Genomic DNA, 23,274 nt, shown 5'->3' with positions numbered 1-23,274 from the left:
CTTATTAGACTCACCTCTAGTCTTGGGAACCAATGTTGCCAGAGCCACAGAAACCACCTTTCACCATGGGTTCAGGAGAATGAGGTGGTGTACTTGATGTCACATCTATCTCTTTGCCTGACTGCATGGCTGATTTCTCCTACTTGCTGTTTGATCTCAAAGGGTCCTTGCCACTTTGTGAGTAATTTAGAGTTTGATGTGGGTAGTTAAATGAATAATTTATCTCTTGCTTATACTGTTGTACAGTCAGAAATGATGTTTTTATGCCTGAAGCAAATTAATAATTTTTGCTGTTAGAAAGTCCCTCCTCCCAATTTTCCCGAATGATGACGAGGACACTGCAAGGTTTGTTATATGTTTTTGTCCCCGGAATTGAATAAGTATGTAAACCAATGGATATCTTTTGCGCAATATATTTGCTAAAATGATATCACAATTGCTTTCTCTCACAAATAGCTAGCTAAACCTAAATTTCTAGACATTTCAATTTTTTTTAATCATGTCAATCTTTACCATTTCTTATTGGCAGATGCTATAGCTTGTTTTCCTTTAATATAAGCTACAAATTAGCAAAGTTTTCCAGTAGAACAAGACTTTTCTAAGTAAAAAGTGAGTAAAAATAAAAATAGGCTTAATATTAGTAAGTGGGAAAGGCAGCAACAGTTGCAGAGAGTGCTTTTTATTAAAAGAATTGGCAACAACCAATTCAAATCATGATGCAGAAGTCAAGATGCAAAGGCAGGCAAAAGACTAGGGGATTATTATTCTAGAGCAATGCAAGATTCATAAAACAATTAAACAAAGGTCAAAACCAGAATCAGCAGCTCTGAATAGAAGGCCTAGTACATCAGCTGTAAACACAGAGATAAACAAATAGTTTGCAGTGTTAATTACTGTGGAACGAATAGTTTATAGTGGCGATTGAGTCCAGATGTGTGCAATCAGCAATTGGGTGACAGTGAGCGTGATACTGGACGTGGCATGTAGGTGTTGTAGTCCAAGACCTCCATGTTTGCATTTGGAGGTGCATTGTAGAAATAACTAACTTTGACTATATTCAAAGTATTTCCATTTGCTAAGATGCTGTTTGCAGATGTCATTGCAGCTTAATAATTCTTGAGAATGGCGTGTCATTGCTTTGTTTTCATTTTTGATGTTCACACACAACTCCAGCATATTGGCACATATTGTATTTTATTTTATGTATGTTATTTTTGAATTGGACAAAGCCAAAATATTTTACATGAGTTTTGAAGTTATTTTTTAATGTGTTTTACAATCAATCTCTTTCAGCTCTGCATGAACAGGTGAAAATTGGTTCTAGTGAACTCCTGGTGTATGGTGTCAATCAATGTGTCTGAGTTGGCAGTTCTCTCAGTGGTAGCACATGGCTGAAAGGCAGAGCCATGCTCTGGTGTGTATGTGAATGTAAATGAGCTTCTGTAGATCATCCCATCCAATCGTATTAGAGACAAAGGGACTGTGATGGGCTGCCTGTACCATCGCCACTCTCCACCGAACACTGAAATATCAGGCACAACACACAGCAAAGACCTCTGACTCCTGGAAGGAAGACAGAAGAATTGTCATTCATATATGTTTTACTTTGAACTCATTTCAGAATATGTGACATACCTACTATATTATGACTTGCCCTTTCTCTCTAATTATTTCTGAGGCAAATATGCACCTTCGCTTGTGTATTAAGAATGCATTCCTGGTTTACCTTTGATGATATGTTGTATTGATATGTTGTATAATTTAAGGATGCCTGGTTCTTATTACTTGAACAATCTTACATGCTTGACACAAATGGCAAAACGTTTTAGCATTTCTTTCTGTTGGAAAGCAGACACACTAAAAGAATAACAGATTCAACTAAAAGTAGTAAACTATTTGTTCATTGTTGCTCGCTAACATATTTTCGCAAATAAGGACAGCTTCACATAATAAATCCTACATGTTCAAATTCTGGCAAAGAACTTAAGAGAACTGTCACTATTACAAGTCTTTACCTGAACATAGTTTCAGCCTCCATGTTTCCAAACCAGACCTTTAGGTAAGGACTGAAATTTTCTCCATGGAGCTCTAACATGGCCACATGGCCTCCTCCATTTAGCTACAACACAGAATTAGTTATATGTGAATCCGAGAAAGTAGAACAAGAACAGGAGGTGTTATAAAAAGTAGAATGTTTTATTTGTCTTATATTTGTCTATATACACTACCAGTCAAAAGTTTGGACACACCTTTTAATTCAATGTTTTTTGTTTAGGGATTTATTTTCTACATTCTAGAACAATACTGGAGATTTCAAAACTATGAAATAACACACATGGACTTAAGTAATCCATATGTAATGACAACAAAAAACTCAGATCAGATGTTCTGGAATAGTTCTTGCAAGAACAGTATTGTCAAGTGCATTTGCAAAACCCATCAAGCACCATGATGAAACTGGCTCACATGAAGACCATCCCAGTAAAGCAAGATTAAAACTTACCTCTGCTGCAGAGGAGAAGTTCATTTAGAGTTGCCAGCCTCAGAAATGACCAATTAACAGCACCTCAGATTAGAGCCATTATGAAGGCTTTACAGAGCATAAGTAGCAGACATATCTCCATATCAACTGTTCAAAGGACATTATTGTGTATTTCGGCCGCCTTCAGCATTGTTTTACAATGTAGAAAGAAATAAACACCAGGAAAGACCATGGAATTAAAAGGTGTGTCCAAACTTTTGACTGGTAGTGTATATCAAGTTCTTTTATATATTAATCTACTTGAGTGGTCACTTGGGAGGTCCTGCAAAGAAGAATGGGAGAAACTGCCCTAATATAGGTGTGCCAAGCTTATAGCATCACACTCAAAAAGACTTGAGGCTGTAATTGGTGCCAAAGGTGCTTACTGTGAATACTTTCTGGATGCACTGTATTTGGGGCTTTGAATCAAAATTGATGTAGGCAAATTCAACTTTACTAAATATTACTAGTCCCCTACTTGACTAGGGTTTCAGTGCATCGTAATTTGTTAGCATATTTATTTGGTATTACTGTATTTAAGTTATTTATATGTACAATTTAGCTGTTTAATAATTTGTTTGTTTTATTTATTTTCAACTCCATTTTACATACACATTGTCTTTAAAATTAAGTAATTAACTGCACTGAACTTTTGTCTTTATAGTATATATGTTATAGTCACCCCAAATAATTTTACCAAGAAAACAGACAAATGCTATAAAATGGTCAATTAATGGTTTCTTCATTTTTTAAAGGTAATAGAAAGTTATTTTATATGTCTGACCTCCAGTCCATTAATGACAGGGATGGGGCTGATGAGAGTTGGTCTAATGGTCAGGCTCTCACTGAAGGTGTACTCAACAACCTCTGTACCAGTGATGGTCCAACATGAACCATCATTCAACAATTCTCGACTGCTCTCCTTTGGACATGGAGAAGCCTGAAGAAGAATGGCAATAAAAGAATCACTGTATTACCTAAAATGTACTGTATACAGAAAAGCCTTAATATGTACAAGTTTTTAAGTATTTTTTAGTAAGGGGTGCTTGCAAATTTGTGATGTACCATTATTAAAAATAATTTAAATTAGTTTAGAAGATGTGTATTTTATGAACATCAATATTTGAAGGAAATTGCTAATGATATTTTCTTTTCACACTTAACTGAGATGCTCTCTAATTAAGAAATTTGTTGTAATTCGATAAGTTGCTGTACGATTGTAGCAGATGCTAACTTATGCCATAGTAAAACATTAAGAAATATGTAAAAGCTGTAAAATTTTAAATCTTATGTTAAAGCTTAGTTTCAATTTATTTTATATTTTCATATTTTAGTTCTATATCACTCTTTCTAACTGCTAGTTGTGGTGAGAATCACCCTGTGGATATACACATCACAATATCTGTAATATCATGAATTGATGTAATATCATGAACTTTTCCTTTCTTTGCTTTGCTTAATACTCATCCTCTGATCTCTTCTGCCTGAATGAACATAATTTTTTATTAATGTCTGGTGCCCTTTTTTTATAAATTATGAAAATTATGTAACTATTTGCAACCCATTAACCCATTAGTGGGCCTTTCGTCAATAACATTGCTAAGTTATTTCTGTTCGTACAACATTATCAAAAACTTTGTGTTGTTTTTCCTTTCTTCATCTTAAACATCACTTACCTCTAATTCTCCCAACCAGTTGGTCTCTGGCTGGGCAATATCTTTCAGAGTATTTTACATCCCCCAACATCTAACCAACTAGTAAGTTTAAGTCTTTGTGCTGCTATGGTTGAGTGTACATGCAACCATCTATGTTCTCGTGGCCTAGGAATTTAACATAAAAACACAGTGGCTGACTCTATCATCTCCTGAACTGACAACACAGCCATGTTGATGCCAACAGGGAGATCAATGCTGCCAAACCCTGATTCACAGTCTGTACTTACTCACAGCCCAAAAAGTCACTGTTTGAAAATGCCCATGTCTACTGTTAACTGATAAATAATAAGGCCATGAAAATAGTCTAGTGGCTTTCTAAGGGAATTGATATCTAGTTGGCAAATGAGCTGAAATCACTGATTTGGGAGCTTAGAATGCAAATTTCATTCAACAGAGCCCTTCCAGTGTCTAGTCACACACCTCTTGGGGAGAAATGATGCCATATCTACAGCCATGCCTCCATCAAGCTGATAATGATATGTTAAATAAATACATGTAAGTTAAACATACTTTGATATTTTATTTTTCTGCTAAAGGTCAGTGTCGTTATCTAGGTGATTCTCATCATCCCTGACATTTTTCTGTGGTTCATTACAGTTACTAGTGATTCTAGTTCATAAAAAAAAATAATTGCACATGCAGCTTCTATTTTAGTGTTCATTAACTGTTGTGCATTCTGAGTGCCTTTTTACCTGGTACTGTAAGATCTTTTCATTGGAGAGGCACAGGTACATGTGCTTGCTGTTTCTTAGTTGAAATGCACATTTATGAAGCTGGGACACTGGCTCATCTATGTCCAGACATGCATGCTGCTTATTCACCTTACGAATCACCTTATAAAGAGAAAAAATTATTAATTTACTCAGAATTAAAAGTTTCAGCTTCAATACTTCATACTTATAGAGTTTCATACACTATTTGGCCAAATGTTTGTGGACACCTGACCATAAAGGCCATATGTGGGCCTTCCCCAAACTGTTGCAACAAACGTAAAAGCACAGAATTATATAGGATGTCTTAGTATGCTGCAGTTTCCTTCATTCGAACTAAGGACACTAGCCCAAACATGTTCCAGCCAGACATGTAATTGTGCACAAAGCTATGTCAGTGAAGACATTGTCAAGTTGGGAGTGGATTGCACAAAACCCTGACCTCAAACCTACTGAAAACCTACAGGATTTTCAACTGTGTCCAAGGCCTCCTTACTTAACATCAGTGTCTGTCCTAATGCTTTGTGGCTACATGGACAAAACAGTAGAGGTTATTATAATGACAAAGAGGGAATAATTCTGGAATGGGATGTTCAAAAAGCGCATGTGAATGTGATGGGCTGGTGCCCACATAAGTTTAGCCAAGCAGTATAGATCCCTTAAAAAAATTAATAAATTCCCAGACCACACATAGTAAGTGATTCCACAAGGTTTGATAAAATTCCCTGTTTAGACTGACAGGATTGGGGAGTTTGCTATTTTAAACCTTCTGGTAAAATATGTTATTGCAAGCTGCTGGCAGATTAATTCATTGATTCTATTTCATTCCTCCAAACTGTGCTCTTTAACAGTTGGAAACCTTCTTGTGTATGCTTACACATGCACATCTTGGACCTATCTGCATAACAGATCTGCATAACAGCTTTGTGCAGCACTCATCTCAGTCCATCCTGGTTTCCTTTGGTGAGTTTTTCTTTGGGTCACCTTGTCAGATGAACTGCAGCCACCTGATACTTGTTACTTTCATGGTCTAGTTGCTCTCTCTTGCCATCCCTTATTCATCTGATACCTGCTACTTGCATGGTCTAGTTGCTCTCCATTGCCATTTATTGTTCATACCACTGAACTTGTAAAATTAGAGGACACAACACTTAAATATACGGGTGGGGTTTGGATTTCCAAGAAAGGCCTCCTTGCATTTTCCCTTAGCTCCACAGTCCTGCAGGTTCCTGATTGTTGGGCCTGTGACTAATCTACTTTAGCTGACATATTCTCTTAGCTAGAACACTAGCAGCAGAAGGAGCTTGATACTCAGGCCATATTGCAGGGCAGTTCTGCACTGATCCACTTCTCTAGCAGACGTTAGCCCGCCTTCATCCTCCCTCTCGGTTCAGTAGAAAAGCATCTCAGCATGCACAAAACACCTTGAGGTGGATATACTACAACAGCAGAAGATCAAACTGGCTTCCTCTCCTCTCAGCCAAGAATAGGAATCTGAGGGTACAGTGAACACATGCTCACAGAAACTGGACAGCGGACAATAAGAAAAAAAATCATCAGGTACTTTTCCTGGTCTTCATCTCTCCAGTCTCTGCCAATGAAAGCCTCAGATTTCTGTTTGTAAATCAAAGCATAGTAAATCACAATTTCCCATTTATAATTTATAATTTTCCCACAATTTCCACCTTATAATAACTAATCCATCAAAAGAGAGTGGGTGTGTGGATTTTGGTCTAAGTAGTAGGTTTTCAATAGCTAGGTAATGTTTGCCAGGGAGCTTGCCACTTTTTGTTATTTTAATCAGTACAACATACTTCATTAATCATCAGCAAACCCTCATACCTTTTGAGTTATGTTATTACTAAATTACAGTTATTACTAATTACTGGATAGTTACTACTAATTACTAATAATTACTCTATTACTGTTGCTTTCATTCCTCAGTTCTCTGTCCATGTATGCCTGTCCAACAGTATATATGACTGTTAAATAGCAAGCAGCCAATAGTAAGTTGGCCAGCTAATATGAACTCTCTAACAAAACATATATGGTTCACTGTTGTTGTGTGTAAATATACATACAGAGATCAGCCAAAACATCAAAAACACATGTCTAATTTTGTGTAGGTCCCCCTGGTACTGCCTAAACAGCCATGACTCATCGAGGCATGCACCCCACAAGAACAAGGAATGCTGTGGTATCTGGTGCCAATACATTAGCAGCAGATAATTTAATTCCTGTAAGTCGTGAAGTGGGGCCTCCATGGATTGAACTTGTGCATCATGTCCCACAGATACTCGAACGGATTGAAGTTAGAGAATTTTGTAGAACTTCAACACCTTGAAATCTTCATGTCATGCTCCCGAACAATTATTGCAGCATGGCGTGTGCATTATTCTGCTCAAAGCCATTAAGGAATATTGTTGCCATGAAGGTGTGTACTTGATCTGCAACAGTGTTTAAGGTAAGTGGTACATGTCAAAATAACATTCACATTAATGCCAGCAGAACTGGTTTCCCAGCAAAACATTGTTCTTCCCAGAGTGTATTCTTTTGCCATCGTTCCCACTAGGTGAATGATGCACATGCACCTGACTATCCACATGATAAAAGAAAACATGTCATACAGTATCATACCAGGCCAACTTCTCCAATTTCTCCTTGGTTCAGTCTTGATGCTTACATGGCCATTACAGGAGCTTTAAGAGGTTGATAGGAGTCAGCATAAGCTCTGTGACAGGTCTGCCAAACACACCTTCCAATCAGAGCCAGCATTCACTTTTTCAGCAATTTGTAATCCTTCTGTGGCATTGGACCAGACGGGCTAGTTTTTACCCATGTAAAGCATAGGTCTGTTTGTTTGGTTAGCTAATTTAATATAAATCATTATTCAGTGAAAAGCTGTGTCCAAAACTAAGCCCTATTAGTAAAAAATGTGCTCTAACAGCACAGTAATTAGCTGGTTTGTTTGGTTTTATGCATGTGCATCTTCACTGAGGATTGCAAAAATGGACATTAAAATGTCTTATAAGTATAATGAGCATTTGTTTTTAAAGAAGACATTTTTTATGTCATTTTTCACATGGGTTCAGTTTATAGGTAGTTCACATACTTTATTGTTCTTAGATTTAATTCAGATTTAAGAAACGAACAATGAAGCAATTCAGAAATCTTTAAAAGTGAGAACTAAAGTGTATACCATGGGTGGCAGTGTAACTCCTGTAATGGTGCATACCAGCTGAACCACAGCACCATAACAGATATAACTTTCACACACAGAGTAATCACTGCGGTCAGTCTGCTGATCCTCCACTTCAGAAACAGAGAAACAAACAGAATGAGGGATGATCAATATTGGCCTTTAAACCAATGCAGAATTTTGCAAAATACATTTGTATATATTTTACATATTAAAATCATATGTACATTCTAGCAAAAACAAACATGGGTGAATTTATATTTTCCTAAACACATCTTTTCTGCAGGATGGGCTTCTTTTATGCAACCCTTCCAAACATCTTGTCATTCTGGAGTTTGCATCTAACAGATGATTTTTAAAAGTTAGACTTAAACTTAAAATCCACTCTAGGATTTAGGTTTTATGAAACTTTTTCATTATAGCCTTTTTAACATGTAATGGTAGTTTTATTATCATTTTTTATCCATTGTGAAACTTGGGTACATTTTGCACTGAAATCTCTTTGGTCACGTGCAATGGGTTAATGCCACATAAGTTTGTTAATGGATTGAAAACTGTCTGTGTCAATAATATGAATTATTGCATGCATGGTCCACCACTGCATAATATATATCCATAACTATATATATATATATATATATATATATATATATATATATATATATATATATATATATATATATATATATATAGCCAGTGAGTGCATCTCCACATCACCAGTAAGTGTATTGAAAGAAAGAAAGTGAGAAAACCAGACCTAGAATGACAGTAAAAGCAGTCCATTGTCTGGCACTAGCCACAAAAGCTCCACCCTCCACTGCAAGGTAACGTGTGCTGACTGTCTGAGACCTCAGGCGATTAAACAATGACACTCTTGAACCAGATGGGATACACACTGAAAACACATATAGAGAAGTAAGGAAAGTTAAACATACCAACACAGAGACATATGCCAATGACTGACATAGTCAACCTTCTGTTTTGTTGGTTACAAATTCATCTCATTGTGTCTCTTTCCCACCAGAGGGTGAGGAATTCAACGTCACTTTGCCACCAGTGAGACATTTACAGCACTTCTTTGTTTTCCTGAGATCTTCTTGCAGTATGAGACTGCCAATGTCAACAGAAATTGACCTTAACCGTACGTTTTAGGATCAAATGACCAAAGGTCAAATGCTTCACTTCTTTGGTTGCTGGATCTTCTTGTGAGGAAGAATAGCAATTTCCAATTATTTGAATCACTGTATTTGAAACCTTCTTAGATTTGAATTGTCCTCATTTTTTTTTAGATTTGTCCAGGCTACTTTGTTTCACCACATGATACAATTTAGAAATCAAATGTCCACAAAAACTCACAATCTGCATTCTTCATGGATTGTCTTTTCTGTGATGGTTTGGAGATGACTTTAATGAGTCCACTTTGAAAAGATCCGATCTCCTGCCCTCCACTTTGAAACAGACGAAGCAGCAAACGGAAGTGTTTCCGTTTATCTGTATCCGAGATATATAGGGTTTTGGCACAGGCAAACATCTAAAATTATGATTTAATCATAAAAAAAGAAAAGAAAAAAAGAAAATTTTATTAAGTCAAGCATCAGCTAAGCAATATACATTTCTCACAAGTATATTTTCTTATTAATTTAAAATATTATAGCCCTATTTGGGTAGTCCTGAGATAGTGAACTGAATATTTACTAAAATAATTCATTTATATTTTCAATTGCATTATAAATCAATGCAACATATTATTAACCTAAATAAGGGGGCATTTTGAAAGTGGAGAGGAACATGGGCAGACCAGAGATAGAGACCCTGCCACATGGCACTCAAAGTCATTTCAAAAAGCAGTTAAATATTAGTAGGGCCAGATATGATCAGATATGAACAAAAACAAGGTGCCATTTTAATTATCAAATGAACAAAAACAAGGTGCCTAAAATTATCAGACTAAAACTAAATCTTCATGGATATAAGTTAATGTATTGTCAGAGTGCATCATGTAATTCAACAAAAATAAGTAAGGTGCCTTTTGGAGCTGTTAAACATATTTCAATTAGTAACATAAAGGTTAACATCAGCCAAATGCATACACAGCAAAAAGTAAAATAAATTAGTTTAAAAGGTCGTTTTAACTAGTTCCTTCAATATAAATATTTTCCTAGCTTGAGTTTAAGCTTGGTTCTAAAGTATTGGGTCTAAAGTGTTGTACCCTTCTTTCTGTTTGTTCTTCAAAACTCAGCTTGAAGTTGTCTGTTTGTGTCCCAGGGGAGCCATCCAGACCCATATATCCCCACACATGACAACTAGACTCACCAAGACCTGATGCTTGTGAAAGAGGTAATAGTTATGTAATCATTCCATTTTGGGTTTATAATATAGTCTTGCTCAGTTAAACATATTACAGTTATTATATTGTAATCATGATTAAACTGAAGACATGTCTGGATCACAAACCTTTGAGATGTTCTTGTCTGAGATTCCATCCAGCTCCACACAGGTAAACACAAGGAGGAGGACAGAAAAATCTGTTGTACAATCAAATTGCTAAATACCAAAATGATGTACTTTCTTCTACTTGACCAATCCTATACACTGTTACACACAATCTGGTTCATGCATGAGTCCTTAATTGTAAAATTTGAGTGGGATTTCACATAAAACATAAGTTTAAATATTTTTTTCCTGATACCTCTGATAACATCACATAGCTACTGGGTTTAATAGAAATTCTTACCGTTTCTCATTACCATAGGACTTCTGAGCGACTCTGGCATGGAGAATGAGAACTGATTGGTCAGGTCTGTACTGAAGGTATTGTGTCACAGAGTCTCTGCTTATTCTTGGCACTGATGGCACATGATCCACCCTTTGGATGCAGAAAATTATACATTGAATTGTTTTGATCTAAGAATATTAATAATATTATTTATAAAATGTGAAATGCACTGCAGAAAATATTTAACAAAAGATCTAACAATCAAAGCAAAACAATGCACATTTTGTTCTTGTTTAAATCTTATTATATTTTTATAATAATATTGCATACAGTAATATTATGCTCCCCATTAATAAATGTGAAACAATTAAATAAAGCAAATCAAAACAGTTAAAAGTGGAAGATACCATGCATCTTAGTCATTTGCAAGTCAATGATTGCACCCAGGTATCTCTGAGTGTATGATCACAGTGACAGAATGAACATGTACATTTACTGCAGCTTTATACTTCTGCTCCACTATATCACAAAGGCAAATATTTTACTTTATACTCAACTGCATTTGTCTGAGAGCTTTAGTTATTAGTTACTTTTCAGATTACATTTTTTAAATTATTTTGGTGCTTTTTAAATTCTATTAAATTAAAGGATTAAGTGTTCCTTTATCGGGTTGAGAAAATTGCCTTTAAAAAACTGAAAGACTGGTCTAATCTAAATTCTTAATCTAAATAATTTTTTTTTACCTATTGTTGAATTAGCTGGAAAATGTTTTGTCACTAAACTTAAAACAGGGCTCTTTTTCTGACCTCATGAATAGTTGATGTGATGACTTGTTAGAGATGTGTGGTTCTCACAGGACAGACACCATAAAAATCTATGATATATGATATAGAACGTAATACATTGCTGTAACTACCCAAAAGCATATAAAATAGTAAAAATTAGCTCAACCTTAAACATTTAATTTATTTAAGTACACACACACACACACACACTCACTTTATTTCAATCAGTAAGTTACTGACTGGTGGTTAGCTTTGAGTTATTGTCATAAAAAGGGATCCCTAATTATTTGATCATTAGATATACACAGTCCCTCCATTTTCATGGCCTCTAGTGTTTGGACATAATAACATAACTGTAAATATAAAGATCAGGTTTTGCATATTTGCATGCATGCATTTTTTAACAACCAGCAAGCTAAAGCAGCAGATTCCTTCTACACACATTAATCTAGCAACCTGCAACTTGCATGGTGTGGGAAAACTGAAATTTGAACAATTTCTGCAATATTAAATTCTGAAAACTGTAATGTATGCATGAATTGCAATCAGAAGTAGATGGAACATATAATTTGTAAATCTGATTTTATTTAATATACACTGAAATACACTACCATAGTGAGTTGCTAAAAGCTTTGTATTAATTTAATTTAATTTAATTTAATTTAATTTAATTTAATTTAATTTAATTTAATTTAATTTAATTTAATTTAATTTAATTTAATTTAATTTAATAAATTTGAATTGAAACCGGATTTATTATGTAAACCTGTTTTGTTATGGCTTATATCTAATCAGTAACCTAAGCAAATTCAGAAATTTGCTGTGTGAGGAAATCAGAGAAAACTGAGAAAACCCCAGTTCTAATTACACTTGCAAAAATTCTCTTTGGACAGACTTTAAATGAAGCTCCTTCAATGAAGATCAGATGGAATCTGAAGGAATCTGTGCTAGGCAGTCTGTAATGTAATTAACTGATGAGTATAAATGGTAGCAAAAAAATCACACAAAATACAAAACACAAAAGTAATAAATAAATAAAACTCAAATTTGCTTTTACAGAAACATGGGACAACAGACCATCTAAACCTTCAAGCTCATACTAGAAACTTGCAAGAATAATTGGAGCCTTTAAATTAAATATAAACAAAGCTTTTTTTTTTTAAATCCAGACATCAAGAGATGCCATAATACCCCACATCACCAGGTGCATCCACTGTATTTAGCTTGAAATATAAACTTGGCCAGAACCTTTACATCAGTAATATTGATGCTGACTACCAAGCATACAGAGCTTCTTATACCTTCAGGAAAACCATCAGTAAATGCACCTCCCTCATTTCAGCCTTGTTAAAACTATTCAAATCACGCATCCAACCAATATGACTGTGAAGATTCTCAACTTCCAGATATGCAACTAGTATAGTTATATTACAGAGGATTCCTCCATCTAGTCAATTTTCCATTTCTACAAACTGAAAAAAACTGACAACAATAATAATACAAAACTCACAAATGAAAAAACCCACACCTAATAAACTTTAATGTTATGAAACATTTGGTCATGAATAGCAGAATAGCATAAAAATTAAATACAACAAAGAAAGCAAGCCCTTACAAAATATAAAATTAATGATAATCTGGCCATTGATACAGTGAGACACACCAAATCAAATGACATGCCAGAGAGAACAGGATCTGTACACACTGCTTGTTAAAAGAAGTGGAAACTGAGATACACTTTGTCCCCTCAAGTATTCAACATAAACATATCAGAGACTCCTTCCTGCCAAAAATCACAGTCAGAATTCCACAGAGAATGAATAAAATGAAATGGGGAATGAATAAATTACTGTGAGAAGCAGAGAGAGCTGAATGTAAAAAGATGTAGCTGAACAGCCTAGCTATAAAAGCCATAAAGTCATAATTAAACAGTGCAACAGACACACACACTGTATCTGTGTAATCTGTTTTTAATTCATATGCTCGTAATCATTCTTAATCATATTTCACCTTAAAGAATTGCTATAGTACAGATTACTCTATTGTGAATTTTGCTACTTTTAATGTGCCCCTGGGACATTACTTGATTGATGTTAGTATATTACTAATAACAGTCTAGCAGGAACTGCACAGCCTTGGACAAATAGCCATCTCATTTGAGCTGGAGAGTTTATGTGTGTGTGTGTGTGTGTGTGTGTGTGAAAGAGAGAGAGAGAGAGAGAGAGAGAGAGAGAAGCAACCTAGCAACCTAGAGTACCTAGTTATGTTCTTAGCTCACTAAAAGTCATGGAGAACTTCAGGGGCATCTGACATTCAATGACTTTCACCCAGCCATTATCATGAACTTATCTAGCGTTCTTATCTTATCTTGCTAGATATTTACTGAAATCATTTTTTAAAACATGCAAATAAATAAAACAAACAAAAAAACAAATTCAAATTTCCAGTCTACAAAAATATATGGTTCTACTTTTAATTATATTTTACATCTATTATTAGACATCCTTTTCACACACACACACACACACTGGGAAAATATCTGTCCTTGCACTTTAAATATTCGCACATTATTTCATTTTATCTGAAAATAATTGTAATCTTAACTCTATAAATTTTCTCTTACAATTTATAATAATTTGATCATTCTGAGGTTGCTATAGTGAGAATGTTATAATCGTTAATGTGAAGGGAATGTTGGTAAGGACCAGCTTTTGTGGAGAAAAAAAAGAAGAAGAAGAAGTAAGGTTTCAGAGGGGGTGGGTCCAAATAACCTGCACCACGCATTTAATTCCAAACCAGTGTCCTGCACATTCATTCTGTGTCTTTGTTATAGTTCACGAATGGACTGTATTAGTATAGCTTTCTGAGAATTATTTTTTTATTTACGTTTTCCGTCATTTTGGCTCAGTTTGAAAAAGAGGGGACACTATCCAATCGCGTCAGGACTCTCCAGACCGAGTGGAACGAAGTAGTGTATAACTGAGAGAGAGAGAGAGAGAGAGAGAGAGAGAGTGATTAGTCTACCTGTCCCATCTCGCTGGCTGCGTCTCATTTCTTCCCTGCATTTCGCCAAGGTGAGTGAGGGCTGATGCTTCAGCTCTGTACACGTGCGCGGAGACAACACAGTCCTCATTTTGTAGGCCTGAAAAGCAACACTTTTATTTTATTTTACATAAGGTATATGGTTATATACATTATAATAAACAAGTACTTGTTGGGAGGGGATTAATCGTTCGGCTCAGCTGTAATGGTGGCTAATATTTGAACAAAAAAAATTCTACTGTAATTGAGCTGTAAAATGATTTTTGAATGAATTTTGCCTGTATCATGTCGTCCTAAAAAAGCGGCCGCGAATTCTGCTCTTTCCTTAGCCTTGAATGCACGCTGGCAGCTGTTTAAAAATATGTGTATTTATGCATGATTTGGTTGAACACGCTTTATTAATATTTTCGGAATCATTACATTTTGAATTTTATATTTTATAGAACCTAAAATAAACCCCTAGTCACAAAGTGAAACTCGTGTTAAATTATTTTTCGTTCTAAGGATGAGAGGCTGAGAGGAACTCCCTGTTTAAAACCTAGTGAAACTCCCACAAAGAAAACAGGACCGTGTCTTGTTAGATTACAGTCTGTTTAAGACAATACAGTCTAACAGTTACGGAATCGGAAATGATCTTTTCTTATCTTTTATATATATATATATATATATATATATATATATATATTTGTGGCTAGAATTGCCTATGCTGCACTATATAATATCCATTGATGAAGCATGTAAGGATATTTGACAAACGTCATTCACAAGGCTATTCAATTATCTAGCAATAGTAAGTCAAAGTGGCTGGACTTATAAGCTTTGAATATGTTTTGCAGTGAAGAAGCTAGTATTCTGAAGCTTTTCAAATGGAAAAGCTTAAATATTTTAAAACACACAAATATACTCACTTGCTGAATAGTAAAAAATCTCATTCTTCTGTTACTGAGTATCAAAATGTGGTGACTAAGAATATGTATGCATGAAACTATTGAAGATATCCATGTGGTATCTACTCCAGGTCTTTCAAACTCTATCTTTGTAATATGGTATCTATATAATTTGTGGCACCTATTTGTTTTTATGATCCTCCATAGTACTACTGATAACATTTGCCCATGTTGTCTTTGATGTTCTCAGTAGTATTAGGTGTGCAATGGCTTGCTGGAGACAAAGCCACCGTATAAATTGCAAACAGTAGCAGAGTCCCACATCTGCTTCCAATTACCCTCTAACAAGACGTTGCTGTTTCTTAACCTAGAGCTACTATGAACCTGTCCGTCATCCCTAAGTAATAGAAACACAGCTCTCAAATTCTCTGGTGAGACCCTCTTCTGTGGTGAGACCCCCGTTTCTTTTGCCGGTGCCCCAGTTTTAGCAGAGCATGTGTGTAATGTGAGTGTTTCTCCTGTGGTTATTCCACTGGCCTTGATGTACACATGGTCATACATGGAGAAAGAGTGCTTTCACTTACTTCTCTGTAGTCCTTTGAGTTAAAAGTACTTCATTTTAATCTCCTTCACATTAAAAAATCATATCTTTTAGAGATATAATTATATTCATTAACAATGAAAAACCCCTTTAGCTTGGTCTCACAATTGCAAATACATAAGAATTTATTCAAAATATCTGAATTGGGCTAAGTGGTCATAGCTTTCCTTACAACTAAATTTTGTATGAAATCTAAAATTAAGTTTGTTTATTAGCCCTGAAAGTTTGTTTGGATGTGTTGACTAACCAACAGATAGGAACTTAAATCCTGGTTTTCAGGACAAGTATTTGTACTTTTTTGTTGGAAAAAATGTGCAGGTGTGAACACTTTAAAATACTTGGTAATGTTTACAAAAACATAATACACTATGATTAAAAATAAAAAAAATAAGTTAAAATAAAACAGACCGATCTCAAATAAAATATGTGGTACTGCATCAAGTAATATCGATTCTGTTGTATTTCTTAGAAAGTCATAAGAAAACATGAGACTGCTAACTCTGTCCCTCACCTTAACCTTAACCATTTATAACTTTTTAATATGAATATATGCTCATTCGGTTTAATAGGAATTTAATCTCAAAATTATATTCAACATTTTTCAAAATATTTTAAATATTTTGGGAAGTTCTTGTCTATATAAAGTGTAAATTGTCTGTAATAGATAGCATCCCAGCCATGGAACACTGTCACTCACCAGCTTCTCTTTGAGCTTCATTTTGTTCCTGCATGACTCCCAGTAGCAGTTTTCTTCATGTATCTTGTAGTGCTCTTTTGCCCTGCTTTATATGATACTATATACAGTTCTGCACTTCATTACACCCATTTTTCAGACCTATCTGCAGTGAGTAGATGGTACATTCATCAGACGTCTACTGTAAGTGTCTTCATTACCTGCTGCTGTGGCATCGGTGTTGAACTCCTGGTGGTGTGTGCCAACCCCTGTGTACATTTGTTTTGAGAGATAATAACCTGCACCCAGGTGTGTAGTTCTCATGCCCCCAGTTTGCTTTACAAATAGCAGCTGAAACAAGTAAATAGAAGGACTCCACAGAATATAAACATGTACATCACCTGAACAAAAAATGTATTTTGCTATGAGTTTCTTTATATGTATATTTTAGATTTTATTACTTAGACATAAGTCTCCAAGAAGAATAGAATGAAAAATTAAGTATTGCAAATATTTCCATATCATTATGATTGTCCAGCTTTCTTATAGTGAATGTAGTGAACTCAAATGTAACATAACTTTGAGGTGAAAGTCGTTTAATCACTTTTATTCCGAAAGGAGGAGACTGGACAGGCTTCAGTAAGTTTTTAACAAATGGACGTTTTAAGTTTCTTAACCTGCATCTTCTAAGATTCTCAGATGGCAATTTTGTTTATGTAAGAGCACATGTAAGTACATTCACAAATATGTTGTTATTCAGTTTACTCAGCCTGACCAGGGCAGTAGCTCATAAAACTACACTTCTCTCAAGACTTATATGGACAGTTAAGGGTTTATAGGTTCCTGAAGAAGGTTTACTTGAACACTGTTGAAGGGTTTAAAGCCAGTTTGAATAAAACTATCGACAGTGCAAGAAATGTATATAAACATTAGGACTAAGTATGTATAAAGATTGTGACACTGCTTAAAAGATTCTAGCAGGAGCTTCAAATGATGAACCAGGAAGTGGTTATATGATTTGTGTTAGGGAAGGTAAAGCTACAAATTATGAGTGATCATAAAGTGCTTAACTGAAAGATTACTCTTTTTCTAATATCAAAATTGAAAAAACAAAACAAACTGGAATCTACCAACATCCAAGGGAATGTTCATTTTAGATTTATCTATGTAGTGACATGCATATAAACTGAAAGCAATTTTTTAACATTAATTAAAAAATTGGTTACATGATATTTGAACAGCAATCTGATTGCACATTAGTGAACAGTCAATGTTAATAATAAAATTCATACATTTACAAAAATCAACTGTTTTTACAACACAACGTTTTATGAATAGAATGTCTATGTGCATTGCTCAGTAACTCTTAACTACTCAGGGATGTTATCTTGACATGAAGCATGCACACACACACACACACACACACAGGGGTTCTTTGTATCAGTCAGACATAATGGAAAAAGGTCTGGTGATGCTGAAAAAACTACTGTGGTTCAGTGGAGTCCCAAAGGGAGCGCAAAAGCAAACAGTTACACAACCTTTTACCTCAGCACACTGTATATATAAAGCAGAAGGAAGAGCGCAGCAGAAGGTCCCAAGGACTGCAAATGAATTATGTAGATTGCTTCACATGTTAAGGCTTCACATGTTTCTCACTCACTCTACATCTAGTTTGAGTTTTTAGTTTGCTGATTAATATAATCACAGCTTTACTTTGACTTTTTTGTTTACCTTTTTTATGTCCTCCTATATGATATTTGTAATTGAATTCTATGCCAAATCCTAATACATCATTACACTATTTTTGGCTTCCCCAAACAGTGATAACCCTTCTTAGACATTGTTACTTTCCTGTAATTAGCTTGCACTGTGTTTGAACTAACAGCCTGCTAACATGCAAATAATTTATGAGTTGAATAATTTTTTCTTTGTTACCAACATCTGGTTGGAACTTCTATGTGCTGCTAGAGGCAATCTGTTTGTCATTGTAATTTTATGGCAGGACCAGGTTGGAATGAGCAGCTGTTTTTAAAATATGTGCCTTGTGATCTAACCTAGAACTCTCTCTTTCTCTTGACCTCTTACAGACATCAGGGCAGATTGATTACACAGCAATCCTGAGCATCAAACGTCCAGAATGAGACATTTATTTGTGTGTGTTGCTGCACTGCTGGCTTTAGCGAACATCGTGGAAGCAAGGCCCAAAGCAGGTTATGCTAAATACAAATATATCAAAACACCAAGCTCCAATTTATTTCAAATGTATTGAATGTTTGTACAATAGATATTGTGAAACTGGCACTCACCTTAAGAGAAATCTGGATCAAGCTTGACTAGCTGTTGGGCTATCTACACATGCTGCTGATGTTTTTGTTATTGCTTATAAATATATTAGCTTTAGAAACTAGAAGAAACTACCCAATAATCTGTCTCTATTGGATGTTGCTTAAGTTTTTACCTGGTTGTTACTTTGTCTAGTCAATATTGGTTTCTACTTCCACTGTTTACTGTTTATATCTGTCTCATCAAGCATGCTGTCTAAATATGTTGTGATTATCTCTCTTTTTTTCTTTATATACCTCTGTAACCACACTTTTCTGGTTGCACAGCTGGAAATGAAAAGTGTAAGTCTGGCCCGGTTGACCTTGTCTTCATAATTGACGGCTCACGCAGTGTTCGACCACATGAGTTTGAGACAATGCGGAAGTTTATGATTGACATTATAAATGAGTTGGACATCAGCCCCAATGCTGCCCGTGTTGGTGTTGTTCAGTACTCCAGTCAAGTGCAGAATGTATTTTCCCTGAAACAGTACATCACCCATGGGGATATGGTCAAGGCCATCAAAGAAATCATTCCCCTGGCACAGGGTACCATGACAGGCCTGGCTATCCGTTATGCTATGAATGTGGCATTCTCTGCTGAGGAGGGGGCTCGGCCCAATGTGCCTCACGTAGCGGTGATTGTTACTGATGGGCGGCCTCAGGACCGTGTTGCTGAGGTAGCTGCAGCTGCTCGAGAGTCTGGGATTGAGATTTTTGCTGTGGGCGTAGCCAGAGCTGACATGACATCCCTAAGAGCCATGGCATCACCACCTTTCGAAGACCATGTCTTCCTAGTGGAGTCATTTGATCTCATTCACCAGTTTGGGCTCCAGTTCCAAGACAAGCTTTGCAGTAAATAATTTTTCCATACTTCTGCTACAGTAAACACATACTGAATCTAGTTCAGGAACCTAGATTCCTTTAGCACAGGGGTGTCAAACACAAATTCTGCCAGGGCCACATCAGCATTTCTGTGAGCGTTGAAGGCCAAAAACTAAGCTATTAATTTCATTGTAGGGCTATGTGATAGTATTTATTATACTTATGATTTAAAAAAAATACATATCTGTTTTCGAAATATCAAATATATCATTAAAAAGACATTTAAAAAGAACTTGGTCTTATATATGCTAAGCACATATGTGCATGTCCTTACTATACCATCTTTCTTGTCTACATTTTTGTATGCCAATACACTGATTATACTATGTGCTGGGATCACTGAATCACACTAAAGCCCTACACACAATGAATTTCTTAGTCTTTTCTTGCATCAGACTAGGCAGATAGGAGTTGATATTAACCAGTACAGAACTACAGTGTGGGTCTGGTGTGAATCCAAGAGTAATACTGTACGAGCCTTGTTTCATAAGGCAAGGCAACTTGACCCGCAGGCCTTGAGTTTGACACCTGGGCTATAGCAAGTTTAACTAGAAAATGGTGTTTAAATCTGATGAATAAGAAATAAAGCCTTTGCTTTCCTCATAAGTCAGACATAGACAATTACAGTCTTAACTCATTTATTTCATTGCTCAGCTTGACATTAGAAGCTGAGGTATTATATAAACATATGTTTATCTCATAGGCTAAGCTGAGATCAAATTATATTAAACTGATAGCTAATTTAATTTGAATGGTTTTGTCTAAATACTAAAATGTGATTTGTTTTTTTTAGAAATTGATCTATGTGTTGAGTCAGACCACGGATGTGATCATATCTGTGAGAGCTCTCCTGGCTCCTATCAGTGTCTCTGTCTGCCAGATTACATACTCCAAGATGATGGAAAGACCTGCAAAGGTGTGTACTTCAGAGCACAGCTGCTGGGGTTTGTGCTTGAACAAAACTGAAAAAAAACAAACAAACAGAATTTTTGCTGTTATGAGAATATGTTTGTGCTCTCTTAAATATGCTCAACTTTGATTTCAGCTATTGATTTGTGTGTGGAGGAAAAGCATAACTGTGAGCAAATCTGTATCAGTTCTCCTGGGTCTTTCAGCTGTGACTGCATTACAGGCTATGCACTCAGTGAAGATAAGAGGACCTGCACAAGTTAGTGACAATATGCATACATGTACAGAGATGCGTGTTCACTTAAAGAGCAGTGTTTTAAGCAGCAGAAACAGATGTTCCTAAATACTTGAAATACTGATGTGACTAAATACCTACTCCTAAATCACTTACAGACATGACACTATAATTACTGTGATTTCCAGCTGTACAAATTAGTCTATAAAATAGTATAATTACCCAACTAGAGCTCTCTGAAGAATTCTTTTGTGAGACAAATTGATAAATTTGAAATATGTATCCTGATTTTATATATTTTTGTAAAGCTTTATGTCCACTGTTAAAAGCTCTATACAAAAAAAATTAATGGGTTGAAATTTCAGTTCATGGATAATTTCAGCAACTGCAAGAGACCGGTTATTGCAGTGTCCACTAATCAGTAGGTTCAGATTATGTTAATTATAATACAGAGCTAAGCAAAGGGCTGGTGTGGCTGCAGGTTTTTTGTTTCAGAGCAGTAGGAGGCACACTTTTTTTGTGAACAATTGTTTTATTAAGGAAATAGTTCAGTATAACACAAAATACAACACATCAATTTAGGCTGTAGCCATAACCCCCACCCTCCCGGTAGACTTATACTGTACTAAGAAAGCGTAAGAGATTGCAGTGGAAAAAGTACAAACTGTAATGCTTAATCACAAAAAGCATTGAAAGAAAGATAATTAAACAATAATAGAAATAATAATAATATATACATAAATACAAAGTAGTAAGTTTTAGGTTGAGAGCATAAAATTGTCCAAAATGTCTTGGTATGCTGAACACCTGAATTCAATGATTTGGAGGGGTGTCCCAAAACTTTTGGCAATATAGTGTATCTGATTGGAGACCAAGATAACTCCGACTTGGTTGGAATGAACCCTGCAGCTACACTGTCCCTTTTGTAGATAAGATTGAAGACTCCCTAGCTTAAATTGTATCGTCCCTTCACTTCATTTAGATTTGAAAAGCATCAATATGTAGAAATTCTGAAAAACTGACTGACTGACATAATATTTTCTTGAGCTTTTCTAGAGTATTATTTTCAAATACCTTTCAGCTAATTTTCCTATTGTATTATTTATTTTTCTTTACTTGTTCCAGTGATAGACTACTGTTCATTTGGAAATCATAGCTGTGAGCATGGGTGTTCCAGCATCCTTAATGGCTTCAACTGTCACTGCAGGGAAGGATACACACTGAATGATGACAAAAGGACCTGCACAAGTTAGTGGTGCTAAAAACCTACCATGCTTTCCTGCTATTACACAATACACACACATTTAAAGAGAGGGGTGGACCAAATAACAGAAATTCCAGCCAGACAAGGAATCATGACTCGTTTGTGATTCCAGTATGCTCAGTATTTTCTGAAGAAAGCTTAGAACTCAGAAATAAAATACATTTAGTTTCTGAAAGTTTCAATATAATTACAATTTACTGTCTTATATGGTGATTTATGTTTTCTGTAATATGTGTTTATTTGCACACTGAGCAGCTCCTCAGCTGCTCAGGTTTTAATTCTAAGAATTGAAATTGTGAGTTATGGACTGTGAATAATGGCAGTAAAGAAAGTCATCAAGGTGACCAGGAAATCAAAGACATTTACTGTAACAAAATATTTATACTTCATACCTTTGCAGTGTCATTTCATAAATATCACCTGGTGTTTCTGTTTATTTGTTAAACTGCCCTTTCTTGATTACTGACTCATGTAACATGGTATGGATTCTGTGTAGTTTTTGATGATGTTTACATCGTATACATGCATGAATACTACTAAGCCTGGGTATACTTGTTTGAAACTTTATTTAGTTTTCAGTCTTTTGAACTTCAGTTAAATGATTGTCCAGTATGTAAAAAAATCTTATTGCCTACTACTGAATACTATTGAATATTGTGAGATTTATTGGCATGTATTAGTGTTCTTGATAACACTGATTTGCTAGTTGTTAAAATCTCTATAAAAGAACTTCAGTGCAATGCTGTCAAATTAACACAAATATTCTAGTTTATGACAAGTATACTCAGATGTGTTAGTTTACAATAACTGT

The 23,274-nt window shown here is 35.3% G+C and overlaps 2 protein-coding genes across 6 annotated transcripts in view; one reads left to right on the top strand and one right to left on the bottom strand.

Annotated features, from left to right (window-relative positions):
* Positions 1-669: 669 nt before the first annotated feature.
* Positions 670-17,106, bottom strand: rbpjl (recombination signal binding protein for immunoglobulin kappa J region-like). 4 transcript variants are annotated; one of them, XM_058404047.1, is made up of 12 exons: positions 16,874-17,106; positions 14,671-14,788; positions 10,880-11,011; positions 10,600-10,670; positions 10,355-10,470; positions 9,502-9,676; positions 8,903-9,040; positions 8,146-8,258; positions 4,929-5,069; positions 3,306-3,461; positions 2,016-2,119; positions 670-1,563 (listed from the first exon to the last, which is right to left on the bottom strand). In XM_058404047.1, exons 1-12 carry the CDS (start codon positions 16,905-16,907, stop codon positions 1,290-1,292), a joined length of 1,572 nt encoding a protein of 523 aa, XP_058260030.1. In that variant the 5' UTR covers positions 16,908-17,106; the 3' UTR covers positions 670-1,289. The 4 variants fall into 4 exon arrangements, with proteins under 4 accessions (XP_058260030.1, XP_058260031.1, XP_058260033.1 ...); XM_058404048.1 differs by having other exon boundaries at positions 10,355-10,464; XM_058404050.1 differs by having other exon boundaries at positions 10,600-10,616.
* The window catches only part of matn4 (matrilin 4), a 22,461-nt gene continuing 13,635 nt past the window's right edge, over positions 14,449-23,274 (top strand). For both annotated transcript variants that reach the window (XM_058404046.1, XM_058404045.1), the window contains exons 1-6: positions 14,449-14,720; positions 18,937-19,059; positions 19,459-20,025; positions 20,849-20,971; positions 21,101-21,223; positions 22,325-22,447. In XM_058404046.1, the coding sequence (XP_058260029.1) occupies positions 18,987-19,059; positions 19,459-20,025; positions 20,849-20,971; positions 21,101-21,223; positions 22,325-22,447 (1,009 nt within the window). In that variant the 5' untranslated portion in view covers positions 14,449-14,720; positions 18,937-18,986. The remainder of the gene's footprint in view (positions 14,721-18,936; positions 19,060-19,458; positions 20,026-20,848; positions 20,972-21,100; positions 21,224-22,324; positions 22,448-23,274) is intronic.

The sequence above is a fragment of the Hemibagrus wyckioides genome, linkage group LG11, assembly GCF_019097595.1.
Source record: "Hemibagrus wyckioides isolate EC202008001 linkage group LG11, SWU_Hwy_1.0, whole genome shotgun sequence".
Lineage (NCBI taxonomy): Eukaryota > Metazoa > Chordata > Actinopteri > Siluriformes > Bagridae > Hemibagrus > Hemibagrus wyckioides.
This window is presented reverse-complemented; position numbering and strand designations above follow the sequence as displayed.

Coding starts and splice junctions, on each gene's coding strand:
- rbpjl (XM_058404047.1), bottom strand. CDS start 16,907: ATGCAGGAACAAAATGAAGCTCAAAGAGAAGCTG. Junction 14,789..16,873: donor TGAAGCTCAAAGAGAAGCTG/GTGAGTGACAGT, acceptor GTTGCTTTTCAG/GCCTACAAAATGAGGACTGT. Junction 2,120..3,305: donor CTGTCATTAATGGACTGGAG/GTCAGACATATA, acceptor TCTGTGTTGTAG/CTAAATGGAGGAGGCCATGT.